This window comes from Sceloporus occidentalis, unplaced genomic scaffold (genome assembly GCF_023333645.1).
Source record: "Sceloporus occidentalis isolate IW3139 unplaced genomic scaffold, rSceOcc1.0.p SCAF_4, whole genome shotgun sequence".
Taxonomy (NCBI): domain Eukaryota; kingdom Metazoa; phylum Chordata; class Lepidosauria; order Squamata; family Phrynosomatidae; genus Sceloporus; species Sceloporus occidentalis.
In genome coordinates this window covers 174,824,906-174,843,998 of record NW_028316984.1, presented here as the reverse complement: position 1 = coordinate 174,843,998, position 19,093 = coordinate 174,824,906, and the positions used below count along the sequence as shown (strand labels likewise).

The following is a 19,093-nucleotide window of genomic DNA, read 5'->3' as shown; positions in this document are numbered from 1 at the left end:
ATTAAACCCCTACATCTAAGTCTGGCTTCTGGTTCAGGTTTTAAAAAATAGAAATTTACTTCATGGCCCAGTTAAAACAATCAGGGCAAGGGTAACCTTGAAAATTTTTCTATCAACTATGATAACCTCCTGACCAGGCTGTCAAAATGGGAAATGGAAACATAATGCTTAGTGCAGTGGTTGCAGACGGATGGCCAATTTCTTTTGTGCCTCCTTAAAGAAATAGAGAAAAAATAAACAAGAGAGGACAAATTGTGTGCAATTTGCTGCCAAAAATGGGCAACTCCTAAATCCAACACTTATTCAAACTTTCCCTGTTTGAAGGTATAACTCGTGTGGGTTTAAAGCAAGGGGTGTCCTAACAGCTATCATCCAAGGCCACCTCTAAGTTTTCTAGAACAGTCAAACACCCCATGAAGCATGGGAGGGATATCAATAACTATTTTTTCACACATACATTGCCTTTGTTTCCTTGGAGTATAGCTTATAAATGTAACAGTTGGCCACTGTATGTATTAGGCCATATTTTGAATTATCTTTAACACTTTCACTCAGTTATCATAAATTACTTACGTGTGGTGTGTTCCATAAGCAATATCCAGTTTTGCCTACAATAAAAATAGTATTTTTTTTAAAAAAGGTTTTCCAGTACAGGAACTTTACTATTAAACTGCAAATGTCTTTTAGGGAAAAAAACCCAATTTTGTCTTGCTTTCGCTTACTGCTCCCTGGTGGCCTCAACACAAATTGCATGACAACCCCTTTTACCCAAAATTGTATGTGTCATCTTCAAAGTTCTAAAAGTTACTATAGAAGCTTTTCATGCAGCTCTTCATTATCAGTTTCTACCTGCTAGATTTAATCAGTTTTAGTTTGATGATACCAAAATGTTCTGTAAGCTACTGTAGAAAAAGAATGGAAGAAGAGTCCTCATTGACAGAAGAACATAAACAATTAGGAAAATTAGAACCTTCTCTTTAATTTTTGATGCCTACTAAAAAGGAAATGAAATTAAATCTATCCATATTTCAAGCAAAAACATTATAACTGTATAGAACTTACAGCTAGAATTGTGTAAACCTTACACAAGTACAATACTACTACACACTTCTGTTCTCTCCTTCCACTTTTAAATAGTGACCAAATCATCTCAAACCATGTTCAGGAAACATAGTGAATGGGCTCTCTTTCTCTCCATATCTGCCCAGCATGCCTCTCTCCACCCGTTTTCTCTTTTTCTCTCACACACATACTTCTACAAAGATTTCTTTTTTTAAAAGGTTTCATAGGGCCCAAACAGACAGGCCAAAATAAAGCTGCTTCGTGTCACTTTGGAGGTACGCTGTCTAAATTATGAATGCATCCTAATAGGTTGGAAGCTGTGCCAAAGGCATGCTGCAGTCTTAAGGACTGGAACACAGTTTTGATGCAGCTTCTGGCCTCTTAAGATGTGTGTATCATTTAAACAGCATACCTCCAAAGTGACCCGAAGCAGCTTTATTTTGGCCTGTCCGTTTGGGCCCATAGATTCCAGAAGCAGAGAAAATACATACTGAAACATTTTAGGAGAATTCATTTAGAATACAAGTTGCTGAATGAATCTTGCTGCTGGAGCAGGGTCTGCTAGATGTCACAGTCAGGATAAGTGGAAATTGATTTTCAAACTTGCCATTTCAGGGAAGAAGCTCCAGGAAAAGAGAAGAGGAGACAAGAAGGATCTAACAGGAAAAGCATGAGATATAAGGAAAGTATAGAGCTTATGTTTCCCTTTATGCTCTTTACTGAATGGGGGGCCTGCTGTACATATACACTAAGAAAACACACATGTCAGCATATGCACGTGCACATGTGTGTGTATGCTGATGAACACAGGGATAATATTCCACGGTGCAAATGCAGTTTAGATGAACACATGGAATCCTGGGCACAAGTAAATGAAGAGGGTTGGGTACAGACTGTAGGATACTTAGGAGTCTGCAGTGGGATTCCTAATGAATTCCAAAATACCTTTTCAAAATAAATCAAGTCAAATAAAAAATATTTTCTGATTAAAATTAGCCTGACCATAAATACTACATTCTACTATTGGTGAACTGCAGTGTGGAATATCTACTTTTTGTCAGTTTGGAGAAGAAAAACAATTACCTGGCACAAACGGACATTCTTATATGGGTGTGCTTCTTCATGCAGTGCTGCTTTGGATTCCCGTTTCTCTCCATGGACTATTAATAAAGGCTTGTCCCTTAGAACAGAAGAAAACTTCATTTGACAAATTCACTGATGACTAAATTTGCACAAGTTCCTAGCTGAACTATTACCCATAATTTCCTTGATAGAAATACCTTAATTATTCTAACAACAGGTTCTCTATCCTAAGCAGTGGTCCAACATTACTTGTTCAACTTTATCTTTAAGAGTATATTTGTAAAAAACTCCTTAAAACCCAAGCAGCCTTATAGGTTTGTACTGACAAGTGAACTTCTTCACAATCATCTTCCCAGGTAACATTCCAACTTCTAGTTATGTTCATGAAACCTAATATCTGCAGAACATTACACACTTGACCTGACATTTAAAAATGATTCATGAACTTTAGAAAACTGCAGTATTGGCTGTCTTATCATGGCACTAGCTTTTTGAGGTGGTGGGGCTGCATGCTCCTATTAGGAAAGAATCTATATTGATGGTAGTAGTACTGCTGGTAGGGTCTTCCATGTCAGATAGGACTTTGCTGAGGAGCCAGACTAAATATGCCAAATAGCTACTGGGCAACAGAAGTAGTGAAGGGCAACACTGACAGGGACCTCTCTGAGATAACGGCAGTGGCATCATAGCTAAAACTTGTTAGGAGCAAACCTCTTTTGAATGTCTTTTATCATGAAAACCCTATGGTAAGACAATCTAAAATGAAACAAGAGATAGTGACAGAAGATGAAACTTGCAGGATGGAAGGCATGCAACAAGTTACTGGGGTACAGCAGAAGACAAGTAGCAATGTGGCTAATGATGCAACTGGACTGAAGTTGGAAGGATGACTGGCATGCACTGGAATGCACGGAAGTGAAAGAAAAGTCTGAAGCTGCCCAACACATATTATAGGAACATGGGATGGGAGAAGCATGAAACTTAGGCCCGAAGCAGACAGGCCTTCTGAGCACTTTAGGGGCATGGTGTTCAACCAACACATGACCCTGAAGCAGCTGGAAGCCGCTCTAGGACTGGCTAATGAGGCCTGAAATGGAGCAGCAAAAAGCCACTCCTGCCAGCACGTCTATTATGGAGTGTATAGATCTCATTTTACTTTGTGTTTTTGCCACAGTCCCAGAGCAATTGTGGTCAGAGATCTCTGTATTTGGCCTGCCTGCTTTGCCTCTGTGAAAGCAAGACACGGTAAAACAAGAAATGGAATGTATAAACATTGCAATACTTGGGGTGAGTGAGCTAAAGTGGGAAAGGAATGGGACATTTTTGACAGGTAATTTCATAGTATTTTACTCAGAAAATGAAAATGTAGGAAGAAATAGAGTGGTATTAATAGTGAGGAGAGACTTAGAAAAAGCAATCAAATGATGTAATATATGGACATCATCTGAGGGCCAATATAGAAATCAATAGACAACTCAGAGTGCTTGGGGAAAATAAATCACCCAGAATAGATGGAATGTATTATTGAGCATTTGTGGGCCAATCTTTTGTTTTCCTTATTTGCTGTCAGATTTTAGTTATAACTAGAGGGGATTCTGCCTCCATAGCTTGAAGCAGTTCTATTGGTATGGTGGTTGTTATTGAGTTACTTGACCACTCTAGACTGTCTGGACTGCCCTTTTTCTGGCCACAAAAAAGGTGTGAACTGCCTCTCCTGGAAGCCTCAAACAGCAGCAATCACCTTTTAAGTATGTTGCATCATTGAAGACACAAACACACACACAAATGCTTTTCAAAAACAGAAACAGAATTCTGCTAACTTTGTTTTTTGGCACTCTATGCAGGCCCTGGAGGTCTTTTGTAAAAAAAACCAAAGCTTTTATTGTGAATGTGACAGGCAGCATGAGAAAAACATCTGAGAAGTGCCAATTAATGTTTTTACCACATAGGACAGTATGAACGATCAAATAAACTGGTGGGAGAAATATCAGAATAACAAAACTGACAAAGTTTTTAAATGCAAAATATGTAAGTAGTGCTCTTGAAGCATCAAGTAGATAGTACATGTTGAGTCTCCCTTATCTGAAATGCTTGGGACCAGACGTAGTTTGTATTTTTTCAGATTTTGGAATATATGCATATAGATGAGATATGTTGGAGATGGGACCTATGTCTGAACATGAAATTCATCTAGGTTTTGTATGCACCATATAAACATAGCTTGAAGGTAATTTTATACATATTTGTAATAACTGTGTGCATATAACAAAGCTTGTGTATACTGAAGCACCAGATAGCAAAGGTGTCACTGTCTCAGACATCCATGTGGACAATTTTGGATTCTGGAGTATTTCAGAATTCCAGATAAGAGATACTCAACCTGTATTTATTTACTAATGAAGGACAAACACAGGGTCACTGCATCTTCAGTATCCCCTTTTCCTAGAATATAAAGCAGTTACATTTAATATATTATGTTTATCTTCATTACACCAACTAAAACGTAGATTAGAAAATGTGAATCAGAAATATGAAGAAGTCTAGATAACTTTTATGTCCATTAAAATGAACAACGACAAAAAAGGTTGAGAATTCTCAAAGAAATGTACCTGAATTCCTTTGGATACTGTTTGACAAGCCATTCAACATCTATACAATAATTAAACTTGGTCATGGAGAGAAAAGGGGAAAAAAGGTCATAATTAGAATCTTGTCTTTTGGAAAAGGAATGCCTTTTCACTAACACAATATTTGTTGTGTAACATTTTTTGATCAATGCTGCTGGACAGCTCCCCACTGCCATTAGAATCCTATTTTTAAATACCTTACAGAGTATTTTTAATTTCTTGATTATAGCAGTTTACTATGTAAATCGTTCTTTAGTGAGTCAACAAGTGCAAGTCTCCTGCATGGTCACCTCAGAAAACACTCAGACTAGTGGAAGAGAGACTGTTAGAAAAGCTTCTGGTGACAGCCAGTGTGATGTTGTGATTTGAGCGCTGGACTATAGCTCTGAAGACCAGAGTTCAGATCTCCATTTGACCATGGAAACCCACTGGGTAACCTTGGGTAAGTCACATCCTCTCATCTTGGAAGGAAGGCAATGGCAAATATCCTTCGACCAAATCTTGCCAAGAAAATTCTTTGGGGTCACAATAAGTCTGAAATGACCTGAAGACACACAACAACAACCTGTTCCAGGAATCAGCTGAAATATAGCAATTATGTAGTTCAGGTAGGGCAAAGGGATTCAGCTTGGGTGGTTTTTGGCCAGCTTTTAAAAACAATATACTTTTTGGAGTTCTGGGGGCTTCAAAATAGGCCCCCGAGGGCCACATGCAACCTGTACTTTCCCCACATGTAACAAAAAAATAAAATAAAAAATCAAATATGTTATTTTCCAAGATGGTGACCCTGGTTTATTGATCATACATAAGGGGTTGTTCTCATTTATAAAATCCTGACTTGTTTAGGAGCCTAAAACATTTCTTTACTTTAGTTATTTGCCTTAGTAAGAGGAGGTAAGTTGAAGAAAAATTACCTGTGTGTATCAGTAAAAAACTTGTTCAGAAGAAACTAAGGCAGGATACAGACTGCCCAAAAAGGGTGGTCTATCCGCGCCTTGTTTTGCTTCACGAGGGAGCCACAACGGACAAATCGCACCTTAAAAAGCGGGTTCTTCTTGCAGTGCGTTTGTGATGCCGCAGTGCGCCAATGGAGCACTTGCAGTGTCACAATGACGCCAGGACATGGGGACGTTAAGCGTCCGTCACGTCAAAATGGCGGTGCCCGTGTGTACAGGGTGCCGCCATTTTGATGCCCCCGTCACATGCTAGGGGTGAGGCCAGTATGGGCGGTGTGCCCTTGGCCAACCCCTAGCACATGACGGGGGTGCACTTTAGGCCCATCTGGAGAGAGCCCATGTCTTCCCAGAAGCACACACTCTCCAGTTAAATACATAAGCACATACATAACAGAAAAGTTCAACTGATACTCATTCTTAAACAATATTAAGGGATGTGTTGAGAAGTCCAGACATTTTGTTGCTGTACTACTTTTAAATACCATTTGAAATGTCAATGAAATGAGCAAGCATTTGAGTATTCCAGATGTCATACTCTTATAAACTCATTTCTATTTTATGATGTTTTGGATGGTCCAATACAGAGGTGTCCCTTTGGGATTTTTTTTTTAATGTATCAACAGAGCTAAGTAAAGTGGTGCGCATCACCAGAAGACTGTTTCCAATGTTCTCACAGTTCTGACAAGTAATTGATGAAGACTCAATACTGTACTGCATTTTAAAAGAAAACAAGCATGAAAATTTACCTGAGCAGAAGAGACAAGAGTTCCAAAGAGAGGAGACAAAATATCTGTTATAAAAATTAAACAAAATATAAACAAGATTTTTTACATTAAAATAGGTACAGTATCTAATTTTTTTTAAAAAAAATCATTATTCGAAAGTTAACATCAAAATTTTTATGTTGAACCATGTAAAAAATAAAAGCTTTATCCCATATGAACAAGTGTAAAGCAATAGACATCTTCAGGTGTAGCACTGAATTGTACCTTAGTGCTATGCATATGAATCTATTGCACCATTTTCCTCTTGTATGGAAATGAGAAGATCAGGAACATCCATTTCTATTTTCCACCAATTATAGCTTGCTATTGGATCTGAACCAAGATAAACTATGTTTATTTAAACTTTAAATTATGGTCTGTACAACCCAAGGTCCTCCTGACATTTCTGATGCACTTTCTTTAGATAATCCATAGCTAAATTGTAACTGTAGGTGTCCTCCTTGTGAACATAACAAAAGAGAGCAAGGAAAGGAAGGACAAACTCATTCATTAGCATTACATTTATGTAATGTTGCATTAAAATGTTTGTAAAATTATTTCTGATATGCTACAGAGAGGATGGACAAGGTGCCTTTCAAACTTGATTTTTTTTTAAAAAAAACTTAAAATATAGTAACATTGCAAAATTAAGAACTGAAACATCAAATCTTCTGAAACAGTAAGCACAGCCAATATTTATAAAACACTAAAAACACATAGATCAGAAAGGTTTTAACAGCTCACCTAAAATTAAGCAAGTATCCTTACAGATACACACACACACACACTGAGAGGGAGAGAGAGATATTGAGAGAGAGAGAGGTCTAATAAGAGAGTGTCACCAATCAAGGCTATGTTCTGTATTCTGTATCAACCCAACTTATGCTGGACATATTGGAAGGTGGTAGGTTAATTAAGTCATAAATGTTCAATTCTCTTTATATCACTTCACGAAAATGCCAAGCTTTGAACAATGGAGCAGTATGGTCTAAGAGTCTCAGTGCTGGAATCCTGGGAATTGTAATTTATTGTGGCACAAGAGCTCTCTGACAGAGAAGGCTAAATGTCTCACAAAACTACAGTTCCAAGAATTCCCTAGCATTGAGCCGGGGCAGTTAAAGGGGTCTCAAATTGGGTTATTTCTGCTGTGTGTTTTGGACCAAAGTTGTTGTGAGCATCAAGATGGGAAGAAGAGAGCCATGTACATTAGGCCCTTGGTATCCACTGGAGTTTGGTTCCAGGACTTCCGTGGACACCAAAATCCATGGATGCTACACATACACACACACACACACAGGCATAGTAAAACAGTGTCCCTTATATAAAATGGCAAAATTAAGGTTTGCTTTTTGGAATGTATCCTTTTTAAAGTACTGCAGCCACAAGGTTGTGAGTTCTGTCCTAGAGGAGGGCTCCAAGGTACACTCAGCCTTCCATCCTTTCGCAAGTCATTAAAATGATTACCCAGCTTGTTGGGGGCAATTGGCTTACAGACTGTAAACGACTTAGGGAGTGCTGTGTTCACTGATAAGAGGTATAGAAATGTACTTGCTATTGTTATTGCTAAAAACGACTTTCAAGCTGTGGATTATTAAATCCATGAATAAGAAATCTGTGGATACAGAGGGCCAAGTATATGCGAAAGCTCTTGGGAGGAGAAACAAAATATAAACATAACAAATATTCAACCAACAGACAGCATGAACAGTACAGACATGCATTATTTTTTTCTAGTTGCAGATAACTTCTAACATAAGCTCTTAAGGGGCAAGTGGGGGGGGGGGGGGACCACTGAGAAACCAGCACTTGTTCTCACTTATTCATCACACACCTGTCTTAGTATTTCTCACCTTTTATGTGGAGGGCTCCCAAATTGTATTTGGAGTTAATTCCTTTGACTTTAGTGAGGAAGAATCTGAAAGGGTTCCTCCCACTGAGCAGGTCCCAAGCATCTTGCACTTGCTGCTCAGATGGCTCTGAAGACTCCTGGCCCAGGACAGGCTTCTGAGTCCTTCCTTGCTCCTTAAGAGCAGTGCAGTATTCTGTCTGTCTGCCATTGGCTGTTGCATCTTCTTTCCCCTTCTGAACTTTAACTTCCTCCTCCTCTTCCCCATCGCTACTTGAGAGGCACCAACCTAGTCCTTCTTCAGCAGGCTTCTGCTTCTGAGATGGGGCCAACTCCTCTGGAAAGCTCCCATCCGGATGCTTCAAAGGGGAACTCTTTCTCTTGAGTGCAGTTTTCCTGGCTTCTGAACAAGGGAAACGGGGTTCACCCTCCTTGCCTCGGCCAGCTTCATGTGGCAAAGAAGTGGAGGGCTTTTCACCATCTGCTTGCTCATCGGTGCTCTCATCACTGCTAGAGACTGTCCATTTCCCATGGTCGGTTTCCTGAGACATGTTGAGAGTGTGAGAGGAGGTTTAGGGCTGAGATGGAAAGAAGGAGAGGAAATTATTTCACCCACAACTCCTGGACACTTCTATTCAATTAACTGGTCACCATAACAAGCCTTTGTTTAATCCATTTTTACAAGCTCTCCTCTGGAATCATCAAAAGAAGGACAAGTTATACTTGGAGGTGACTCTCTGCTTGTTTCATTCCCTAGTTTACATTTATCTCAATCAATTGCCTTTATTGCAGTTAACAAACCATAGGCAAAATAAGAACAAAATAAGACACTCATCAGAACATAAGAACAAACTGACATTTACATAAAGTTGTCTCTCCATTTTTGCGGCTTTGATTAATATGTTCTCTCTGGGAACCTCTAGGTCCTCCAGCGCAACCCTGCCAAAGGTTGGCCATAGAGTTGTGCTGGAGAGCCTAGAGGTTCTCCATGCATTTGTAGGTCTTCCCAACATGGTTCTAGGATCACCTTCTGGCAGATGCTGGCCATAGAGTTGCACTGAAGCACTAGAAAGAACACAAGAGCTAGGCTTTTGTAGCTCCTCCAGTGTCTGGCAGATGTTGAGCACAGAGTTGCCCTGGAGGACCTGGAGATCCCAGAAAGAGCTGTTCTCTCAGGCAGAAACGTGGCGCTTGCCGTCATTGGTGGTTTTTCCACATTCAAGGGAAAAACCTTTGCCCACTTGCCTTTTTCTCTCTCAAAAGCGACTAAATGCCGCAAACTTCTGCATAGTGCTACAAAATACAGTCGACTCCCAATTGTCTCATGGTTACATTTAGCCTTCCCTGCCAGAGCGCTCTGGTGCCACAGGAAACTACAATTCCCAGGATTCCCTAGCATGGAGCCTTGGCAGTTAAAGTGGGGTCAAGATGGACTATTTCTGTAGTGCGCAGGAAGTCTATGAAGAGGCACAAAGTGCCCAAACACACTGCAGGAATAATCCAGTCTGAGGCCGCTTTAACTGCCCTGGCTCACTGCTAGGGGATCCTGGGAATTGCAGTTTATTGTGGCACCAGTGATGTCACAATAAACTACAGTTCCCAGGATCCCTAGCAGTGAGCCAGGGCAGTGAAAGCGGCCTCAGACTGGATTATTCCTGCAGTGTGAACAGGACTAAACAGGAAAGAGACGGAAGAGAAACCTGCCTCTGCTTCTCTTCTTCTAAGCGCCTCCAGAAGAGAAAATGAGTCCCATTCAACACACTTCTTCCCAAGTGATTGACAGAAAGAGGGGCGGTGCTAACAGAGGCAACTTCCGCTTCCGGGGAAGACATAGTGATTGGCACTTCTTGCCAGCCAATAGTATTGAGGTTCAGAGATTGTTTTTTGCGTGCCTTCAAGTCTTATGGCAATTCTATCCTGGGGTTTTCTTGGCAAGGTTGGTTCAGGGGAAGGTTTTGCCCTTGCCTTCTTCCTCTGAGGCTGAGAGAGTGTGACTTTGCCCAGGTTTCATAGATTACCACACTACACTCTAATAGAGCTGCTATTCCACTTTTATGTTGCATTCTGAGGCTTGTAGTTCAGTGAGGCCTAAGAGCTCTCTGGCTGAGCATTCTAAGTGCCTGTCCCTAAACTACAGATCCCAGAATGCAACGGGAGGCAGCCAGAGCCGTCAAAGTGGGAAAGCAGCTCCATAAGAGCGTAGCGCTATAACATCCAGTAGTCCAACGTTCCAATTGGCTCAAGGGTCTGAGAGAGGCGGGGCCAAAAGAAAGACCCTTTCCCGTCTATTTCCCACTTCCGGTCTTCTCCGGCCAATGAGAGGGGTGTGTTTGGTTGCTAACCGGAAGTTGAGCTGAGCGCGGTTCGGTTGCTACGGGGAGCTTGGAGGGACTTCCGGTGTCGTGAGAGATGCGCGCCGGGCTTGAAAAGGCTGAGGGGGGCGGGCATTGCTTTAGGAAGCGGTGGGCGAAGGTAGGTGGTCGCTGTAGTTGCCCATCTGCGGAGATTATCTCACTAGACCCTGTTGCTACTTCACTTTAACTGCTCTTTGGCTGCCTCCTGTTGCATTCTGGAATTTGTAGTTTAGGGAGGGGCCTTTAGAACAATCGTCCCCAAACTGTACCCTTTAGGAGAGTTTTGGACTTCAGCTCCCAGAAGCCTCAGCCATGTTGGCCAATAGCTTGGGATTCTGGAAGATGAAGTCCAACATCCTTTAAAGGGCAGTTTGAGGACCACTGCTTTAGAGTATTCAGCCAGTGAGGCTTAGGCCTCACTGAACTACAAACCCCAGAATGCAACAGGAAGCAGCCAGAGCAGTTAAACTGGAACAGCAACACTTGAAGAGTATAGATAGTGCAGTGTTCTCCAAACTGTGCCCTTCAAGGCATTTTGGACTTCAGCTCCCAGAATCCTAGACTGTTGGCCAACATGGCTGAGGCTTCTGCGAGCTGGAGTCCAAACGTTTGACACACACAGACACGCCCACCCTCCTCCCCACTTCCCCTGGTCCAGCGCAGACATACATCCTCTCTTTCACTGCAAGTCTTAGATATGCCTCTTCACATGCATTCAAGCTGTATTGGAGTGCTTGCAGGTCCTCACTTGCCTTTGGTTTGTCATCTAGACCAGTTCTGCTGACAGCGTTCTTCTTATTCTTCTGGCTACTTTAGTGGCTGTTGAGGAGAGAAGTTCAAAATGCTGTAAAAGTGAATCTTTGCTGAAGAGTGCTGTTGTGTTCATAGCCTGATTGTGGTTTTCTCAGAACTATCTGGCATCTCTTTGCCTTGATCTGTTACTGCCATCCTTGTTTTCACCAGACACACGTATACATGGAAGGAGATGGGGAGGATGCTGTAGGTGCTGATTGGTCAGGTAGGCTCTGCTTGGGTGCAAGATACTCATTTTGGTTTGCTGCCATTTTACATCTCACGCTGTTAGAAGCCTGGAGTGCCAGCTTCTTACCACTTCCTGTCCTGCGTTTCTCCTGCAGTGCTGGTGGCTTCATACTTCGATGGCAAAATGGTGTCTGGGGAAGCATCTGCGCTGCAGAAACAATTCGGTTTGATACGTCTTGAATCGCCGTGGCTAAATGCTATGGAATTTCTGGGAACTGTAGTTTGTTGCCTCACCAGAGCATAGCTCTGTTCCCAGAATTCCACAGCACTGAGCCATGGCAGTTAAAGTGGTGTCAAACAGGACTATTTCTGCAGTGCAGCTGCAGACTGGGTTTCTATCTCTGCATACCCTCCAACTGTTCCAATTTGGCAGGGATAGTCTCAGTTAATCCTCTGCCTTCCCATTTTTTCAGCTGCTTTTAAATTTCCCAGGTCCTCTCTCCTCCTCTCTCTTTGCCTTGTCCTCAGTTTACTTCAGTTGCGACAAAGTGAGTTCAAAATGCAAACGTAATTTGCAGTCAATTAACTGAACGCCGAGGAGAAGAGACGAGGCGAAGTCTCGCCTTTCCAAATAGGTTCAGGCAAAAGCAAACTGCTGCAACTTCTCAGTGCTTGTGTCTTCTTCCTCATTAGTAACTTTTGCCACCTTGATCATACTTCAGTGTCACTAGTTTTTATCTGCCAAGCGTTTGTTGAAGAGTATGCTACCACATCACATTTTACTCTTTCGTTGTGGCATTGTAAAACACTCTATGGAAATGACTTGTATAGTATAAAAGTGTTTGGAATAAATAAAAGGCAGTATAATATGTTACTAGAAATAGTAACATATTATACTTACAGTTAAGTGAAGTGTTCTTTTTTAAATCTTTATTTTCTTTAGGCATTTGAAGCATGTGATGAGGACAAGAAAGGATATTTAAGCAGGGAGGACTACAAGGTTGCTGTCGTGATGCTTTTTGGCTATAAGCCTTCAAAGGTACATTTCGTTTTCCTCACTTCCTATTTTGAGATGTTTGCATATTCTTTAAACACGCTAAGTACTACTCATAAAAAATCAGATATTTAATAGTTTATATAATGTAGCAATGTATATAAAGTCTTCAAAGGTGGGTTTTCCAAACTACATGTCTGAGGTTTAATGAAAGAGTTGGTTCTGTGTTACGTTGCAGCCAAACAAAGAGGAGACAAGCTCCCCATGCTCTAAGATGGTCAACAGTTTATTCAGTGTTTAAAAAGCCCAACACATTTCAGCCACACTAGACCTTCCCCAGGGGCTGAAAATGCATATAAATACACTTGATATAATATTTAAAAAGATAGGACAACACTCATCAAACTGTGGTACAAAAATATCCATATAGTTCTAAACAAAGTTGTACATACCCTTCAAACGAAATCACTGGAGTTGTGAACACTCTTCAAAATACAAGACCATAGAGATAAAGGGAATAGATACTGCAGCATTTCTGTGTATGTATACACACATATAAGTACATATACATATATACAGCTGAAGCGCATTGGGCTTTTTAAACACTGAATAAACAGTTGACCATCTTAGAGCCAGTGGAGCTTGTCTCCTCTTTGTTTTCTGCTTAGCTACATGCTTTCAGTTCCTTACCTATACTGCCCTACATTACATTGGGAATTCCTCCATTTATATACAGTAATTAATGTTGGTGTTGCTGGTGTTAGTGTTGCCACTGTCTTTTATTTTAATAAGGTGTCCCAAACCTCAACATCTCATTTCAACAACAGTAGATATACTTAGTATTTCTACATGTATTGCTTCTGTAGGATATAATAAATATTTCTTGTCTGTAGCTCCATGTCATGAAGTACATTTAAATTTTTATGATGGACAGATGAGACTTCCAACAAAATGTTTCACTGTAAGGTGTCCCTGTTTAGTGTTCCAATCGTCAGCCATGGTGCTCCCCAGGATGCTCTATTCCACCCTATCTGCTTTTTCATTTTATTTCCCCTGAAGTCAGACATCTTATGTTCCTCGTGTGCATGGATGATGCTGTTTTGACTATATTAACATGAGCACTCATGCCTAATGATTAGATTCAGGGGAATGTAGTAGGAGTACTCATATATTGCAGAAGCTGGATTCTCTCTAGTAGGCTGTTAGACTTTAATGCTTATGTAACTTTAGTATGTACTTCAGGAAGAACATGGGAACATGATATGACATGAGATTTTTTTCTCTATAATATCGCCAAAATCCGTCCATACCTCTCAGCTTCTACCGCAAAAACACTGGTCCATGCCCTAGTGGTCTCACGATTAGACTACTATAACCTCCTCCTGGCAGGGCTTCCCCTCTCTCATCTCCACCCATTAATTTCTGTTCAGCATTCAGCTGCACGCATTATTTCACTCGCTCGCCGTTATGATCATGTCTCCCCTCTGTTGTCTTCCCTTTACTGGCCCCCTTTTCCTTTCCGCATCAGGTACAAACTTCTGCTACTCACCTTTAAAGCCCTGCATGGGCTGGCCCCTCTTTATTTAACTGATCTTCTCTCTCCCTACATCCCTACTTGCACTCTCCGCTCTGGCAGCCAAAGTCTCCTCTTTCAACCCAGGATCTCCTCTGCCCCATCCCGGATCCGTCCCATCTCTCTTGCTGCCCCTCATTCCTGGAACCTTCTTCTTCTGCATGCACGGCTCATCACTTCCCTAACCAGCTTTAAGGCTGAGCTGAAAACCATATTGTTTAGGGAAGCGTTCTCAGGGAATTTGTGATTGTCATCTGGCTGTCTGACAATATTTGATGTGATGTGATTTGTTTTATAGTTGATGTTTTTAATTTGTTTTTTCTTTTCTATATGGTAATTTTATCTATTCCTCTTTTAATTGTTATTATCTTAGAATGTATGCCTTGGGCAGGCTTTTATTTACTCCTAATTTTACCGACTTTGTACAGCGCTGTGTATAATTACAGCGCTATAGAAATAAAGTTTAATAATAATAATAATATGCCAAGTTAAGCACTTTGAAGTCTTATTAGTTTCAGTGTAGGGTAATTAAGCATACTTTATTCTTCAAAATGCTTAACTTTGGCTGGATCATGCCTTAATTTTCAGATAACTGGAGCAAGCATTTTAATTAAAACCTATGTGTGCGAATAGCCTGATAGTTTTACAGAATCAGTTTATCTATAGGTAAGAAATGAAAATGTAGCACAAACTAGAAGAAAATATATGGGATCATTCATTAATGCTGCTATTTTTTTGTTTAAATTTTAGGTGGAAGTGGATTCAGTCATGGCCTCCATCAATCAAAATCAGCCTGGTATTATGCAAGCATCAGATGTTCATTTAAAAAAAAAGATTGTCATGAGATCTTGAAAGCTTGAAAGGATTTGCCTAGTCCTTTTGACCTAGCTGTACAGTTAGAGAATGTAACATTAAACTGAACCCAAGAGAATTCTGAATCCAAAGATGAGCCTTGTTTCTGTGAATGTAGCACCATCCAGCAAGATTTAGTAAGCAAAGAATGGTGATCTTGTTCAGCTGGCCTTCCAACCTGGGGGTACTAGGTCTGGGAATAATGCCAGCAATACTAGGTGTTCATATGAGAAGGAGATGTGAAAAAATTGAGGCTGAATACCAAATCATCCCAAGACCTAACACAAGTCATACAACAAGGAACCATGAAAGTAAAAATATAATTTGATAATATTTTGAAGTTACAAAAACACTGGAGCTGTTAAGGGAAGATGTAACATTTCTTAAAGGTTAAAAAAAAGTATAATATGTTTTCCAGCCATGGAGTAGGGTGTTTTCCTCTACATTAATGCCTACTCGCCAAGAGACAGGACCTATGCACATCAAGCCTTAGTGTGGTTTGAAGTCCTGTCTTACTGAAACTTCAGTTTTCTTCTGCTGTTGCATCTTTGAGTCCTCTAGAATATGTAAAACTAAAACAGTTTTTCCTTTTGGGTATCTCTTCCCTGTAGGTGATTATATCTGTGAAGAGAATGGGATTAGTACACAGCTCAGTACTGTCAGTTGGAACCTCAAATTTATGGGTGGATTACAGAAGTGTGTGTGTATGGAGGGGGAATAATTCTCCATAAAGTACTTGGAGCTAGAACAACTCATAAGGACAACTAGAACTCTAAGGCAGGTCAGCTGGCATTAGAACAGCTTTCTGAATTTTCTAGGTACTCCATACTTTGTAGCAGGACTGAAGTCACGCTTAATGCCCTACTGACACAAGACTAATGCAATCCCAGAGATGAGTAGCCAGGGACCTGTCCCTCCTGTCCTCACTCTGTTGATGATGGAGAAACATTCCCTTCACCCAGAGATCTACTAGTGGTCCAGATAGCTGATGGTAAAGCAGGTTCTTGGGGCAGAGGGATCTGGTAGTTCCTCTATCAGGGGTGCAGTGAATCCCCTTGGAATTTAATTCTAGACTATGCATAGCTATCCAAAGTTCTGAACTTGTCCCCAAATACATGCTCCAAAATTATGAACACTCTTCTTTGGAGACATCATAAGGGATTAAGACAGCTGCCTCCTCAAAAAGGGAAGGTGAGCAGATTTAACTTCTAAGTGGGAGAGAGTCTTTGGAAGAACAGCAAGCCCTTTCTCCCAACAGAAAGCAGGAAAGCCTTTTGGAAGATGAGGCTCATCTACTGAGCATTCCCTCCACTAGCCATAGAAATCCACTGGGTGATTTTGGACAAGTCACACTCTCTCAGCCTAAGAGGAATAAAATGCTTCTCCCAAACAAATATTGGCAAGAAAATCACAAGATAGGTTCTCTATCAATTGAACATCGAAGGCACTTCTACTGAAAGTGCTAGTTATAGACTCTGTTCCTTTGCTGCAGCAGCCAGAAGGTATTCTATTTCTCAGTGTGGGTTTTTCTTTCATAGCCCCACTATTGAATGGGCTAAAATGTGTAAATCTGATATTTTTTCTTTATATGTATGTATATGAATCTTTACTTCTTTGGCACTTGTTTTAAACTGGATGGCTCTTTTCTACCACACTGGGCAGAAAGTCTAATTGAGCTACATAGGTCCTGCCTCTTGGTGAAAGAGCATTAACTCAGACTAAGATACTGCCTGAGAACCAGTGTGGTGTAGTGATTTAGAGTGGCATTTTTTTTGGGTCAGGGTGCTGAATTAATCGCCTAACTCAGGGCTAGCAAAAAATAGAAAGAAACCCTATAATATAATTTGGTATTGTGTGTGCTTTCAAGTCATCTGTTGATTTATGACAATACAGTGCATTTCATAGGGTTTTCTTAGGTAAGGAATACTCAGAAGTGGTTTTGCCAATTCCTTTCTCTGACATACAGCCTATAGTATCTGGTATTTGTTGGCAGTCTCTTATCCAAGTACTAACCAGGGCTGATCCTGCTTATCTTACAAGATCAGACAGGATCTGGTGCCTTCAGTGTATTTAGGCATAACATGTCACAGTAGGCAAATTCAAATACTGAATATTTGGGAGGCATATTAGGCATTGACATGAGAAGATACTGTTCAGTTCATCTTTTGGTAGTCATAACTTATATTTTATTAGTAACACTGTTTGACCCAGTGCTATGCTCTGGAAACAGTATTGTCTTCCTCTTGGACTATTCCCCATGCATATTTATCTGTTTATGTATGTAAACAACCAAGGAAATATACAAACACAAAGTATTTTTTTTAAAAAGGAACGCAAACACATGCAGCTTAGCTGTAGATTTAAAATAGCACATGACTTTTCTCCTCTCAAAGTAGTAGCAAAGTCTAAGTGCTTTTTGGAAGGTTTTGCAGAAAAATGGTAGCATACAAGACTAAATAAATTGTACTGGTCATAGCGATAGCCCAAGTGAGGATTGTCTTTGCTAGCTTACTTTATTTTTGATAAATATGAACAAATTATGTGTTCTGATCTGAATAATGTTTTCAGACATGTTATGATATTATATGCAGTTGATTTTGAACTGTCCTGTTTTACCACCTATACATATGGGAAGAAACAGGCTGAGTCATGTCAGCAGACCTCATGCAAAAGGATTTATCTGGAGACAGTTTTACAGATTCACAGGATGCTGCACTTGTCAGCGCAACTGCTGGGGTCCAACAACCACTATCAGCAACTCAAACGAGTCCTGGGGTTAAATCAGACCCTTTTAGCAGAGCTGGCAATTTCCAGAAGCTGAAGCGTGGCTCCAAAGTCCAATTGGGATGACAGCAACTGGATGTCTTCCAGGAACTGCAGCAATGCAGGACCCTCCGGGGACACACAGCAAAATGATGCTGTAGCTTCTTCTGATAAATCACCAGAGAAACAAAGTCCCCAAAGTGCTGTTTATTCACAGTGCTATTATACAAATCCAGATCTCTAAAACTCCAAACCATACCAATCCAATTCCTACTTCAAACCCACAAGCTATCCCTTGCAACCCCTGGGTTTATATAGGCCTGTTACAGACAGCCAAAATAAAGCTGCTTCGAGTCACTTTGGAGGTATGGTATTTCAATGATACATGTGTCCTAAGAGTCCAAAGGCCGCACCAAAGCCACGCTCCAGTCCTAAGGACTGGAGTGCAGCTTTGGTGAAGCTTCCAGACTCTTAGGATTCATGCATCATTGAAATACCATACCTGCAATGTGACTCGAAGCAGCTTTATTTTGGCTGTCTGTAACAGGCCATCGTCTCCAGACCATGTGGTCTCCCAAACCCAGTGAGTTCAGGTGTGTAACCATGTCATGTGTCTCCTGTGCAATCCAGATACATGTTTCATCATCCATGGCTACGTGCACTTGGACACTGGAGTGTCCTTGAGCCAATGAGCTTCAGCTGTGCTGATCAGCCTTGCCACTCTGCTGAATGCTCATGGCCAAACACACAAACATCAAGCATTTCCCTGTGTGCTGTGTTTTAACCCTTCAAATCCCTGACAGCACTGTGGAAGGCAAAGTATTCTTCCAATATTGTCTGTTCCTCTGGGGGATGGTTTTCATTTTATTTCACCCAGTGTACATCTATAAGTATTCAATTGTAAAAGCTTGAAGGAATTTGACTAGAAGGAAATATGCTGTAGAACATATTACTCTGTTACTCTGGTCATCTGTTAACTTTCCAAAAATCAGTAAGATAATATTTTCAACTCTACGTAACATTCCTGAGACTACAGCACTGGCTTGTGAGTAGGATAATTTTATTTAAAGCTTGACTTAATATACACTAGATGATCAGTGTCTATTGAAGTTCTGTTTACCATAAATCATTACATAGGCAATTTAGTTTTATGTTTAGTCAGTGGATTAGACAATGCCTACTATGCTGTTTAAGTTACAAGTATTTTGAGGAGGAATAATGGTATGATTTTGTTGATA

The 19,093-nt window shown here is 40.7% G+C and overlaps 2 protein-coding genes across 7 annotated transcripts in view; one reads left to right on the top strand and one right to left on the bottom strand.

The window, feature by feature from the left end:
- The window catches only part of LOC149315035 (tyrosyl-DNA phosphodiesterase 1-like), a 32,171-nt gene extending 22,046 nt beyond the window's left edge, over positions 1-10,125 (bottom strand). The window contains exons 1-6 of the mRNA XM_089522376.1: positions 10,043-10,125; positions 8,343-8,916; positions 6,475-6,518; positions 4,755-4,810; positions 2,146-2,242; positions 574-608 (exon numbers count right to left, since the gene is read on the bottom strand). Coding sequence (XP_089378502.1) covers positions 574-608; positions 2,146-2,242; positions 4,755-4,810; positions 6,475-6,518; positions 8,343-8,889 — 779 coding nt within the window. The 5' untranslated portion in view covers positions 8,890-8,916; positions 10,043-10,125. The remainder of the gene's footprint in view (positions 1-573; positions 609-2,145; positions 2,243-4,754; positions 4,811-6,474; positions 6,519-8,342; positions 8,917-10,042) is intronic.
- A 66-nt stretch (positions 10,126-10,191) lies between these two features.
- The window catches only part of EFCAB11 (EF-hand calcium binding domain 11), a 56,643-nt gene continuing 47,741 nt past the window's right edge, over positions 10,192-19,093 (top strand). Inside the window, exons 1-3 of one of the 6 annotated variants that reach the window (XM_089523577.1) lie at positions 10,192-10,274; positions 12,617-12,712; positions 14,991-15,036. In XM_089523577.1, coding sequence (XP_089379703.1) covers positions 10,242-10,274; positions 12,617-12,712; positions 14,991-15,036 — 175 coding nt within the window. In that variant the 5' untranslated portion in view covers positions 10,192-10,241. The other 5 variants (XM_089523579.1, XM_089523580.1, XM_089523576.1 and 2 more) reach the window with 5 other exon arrangements.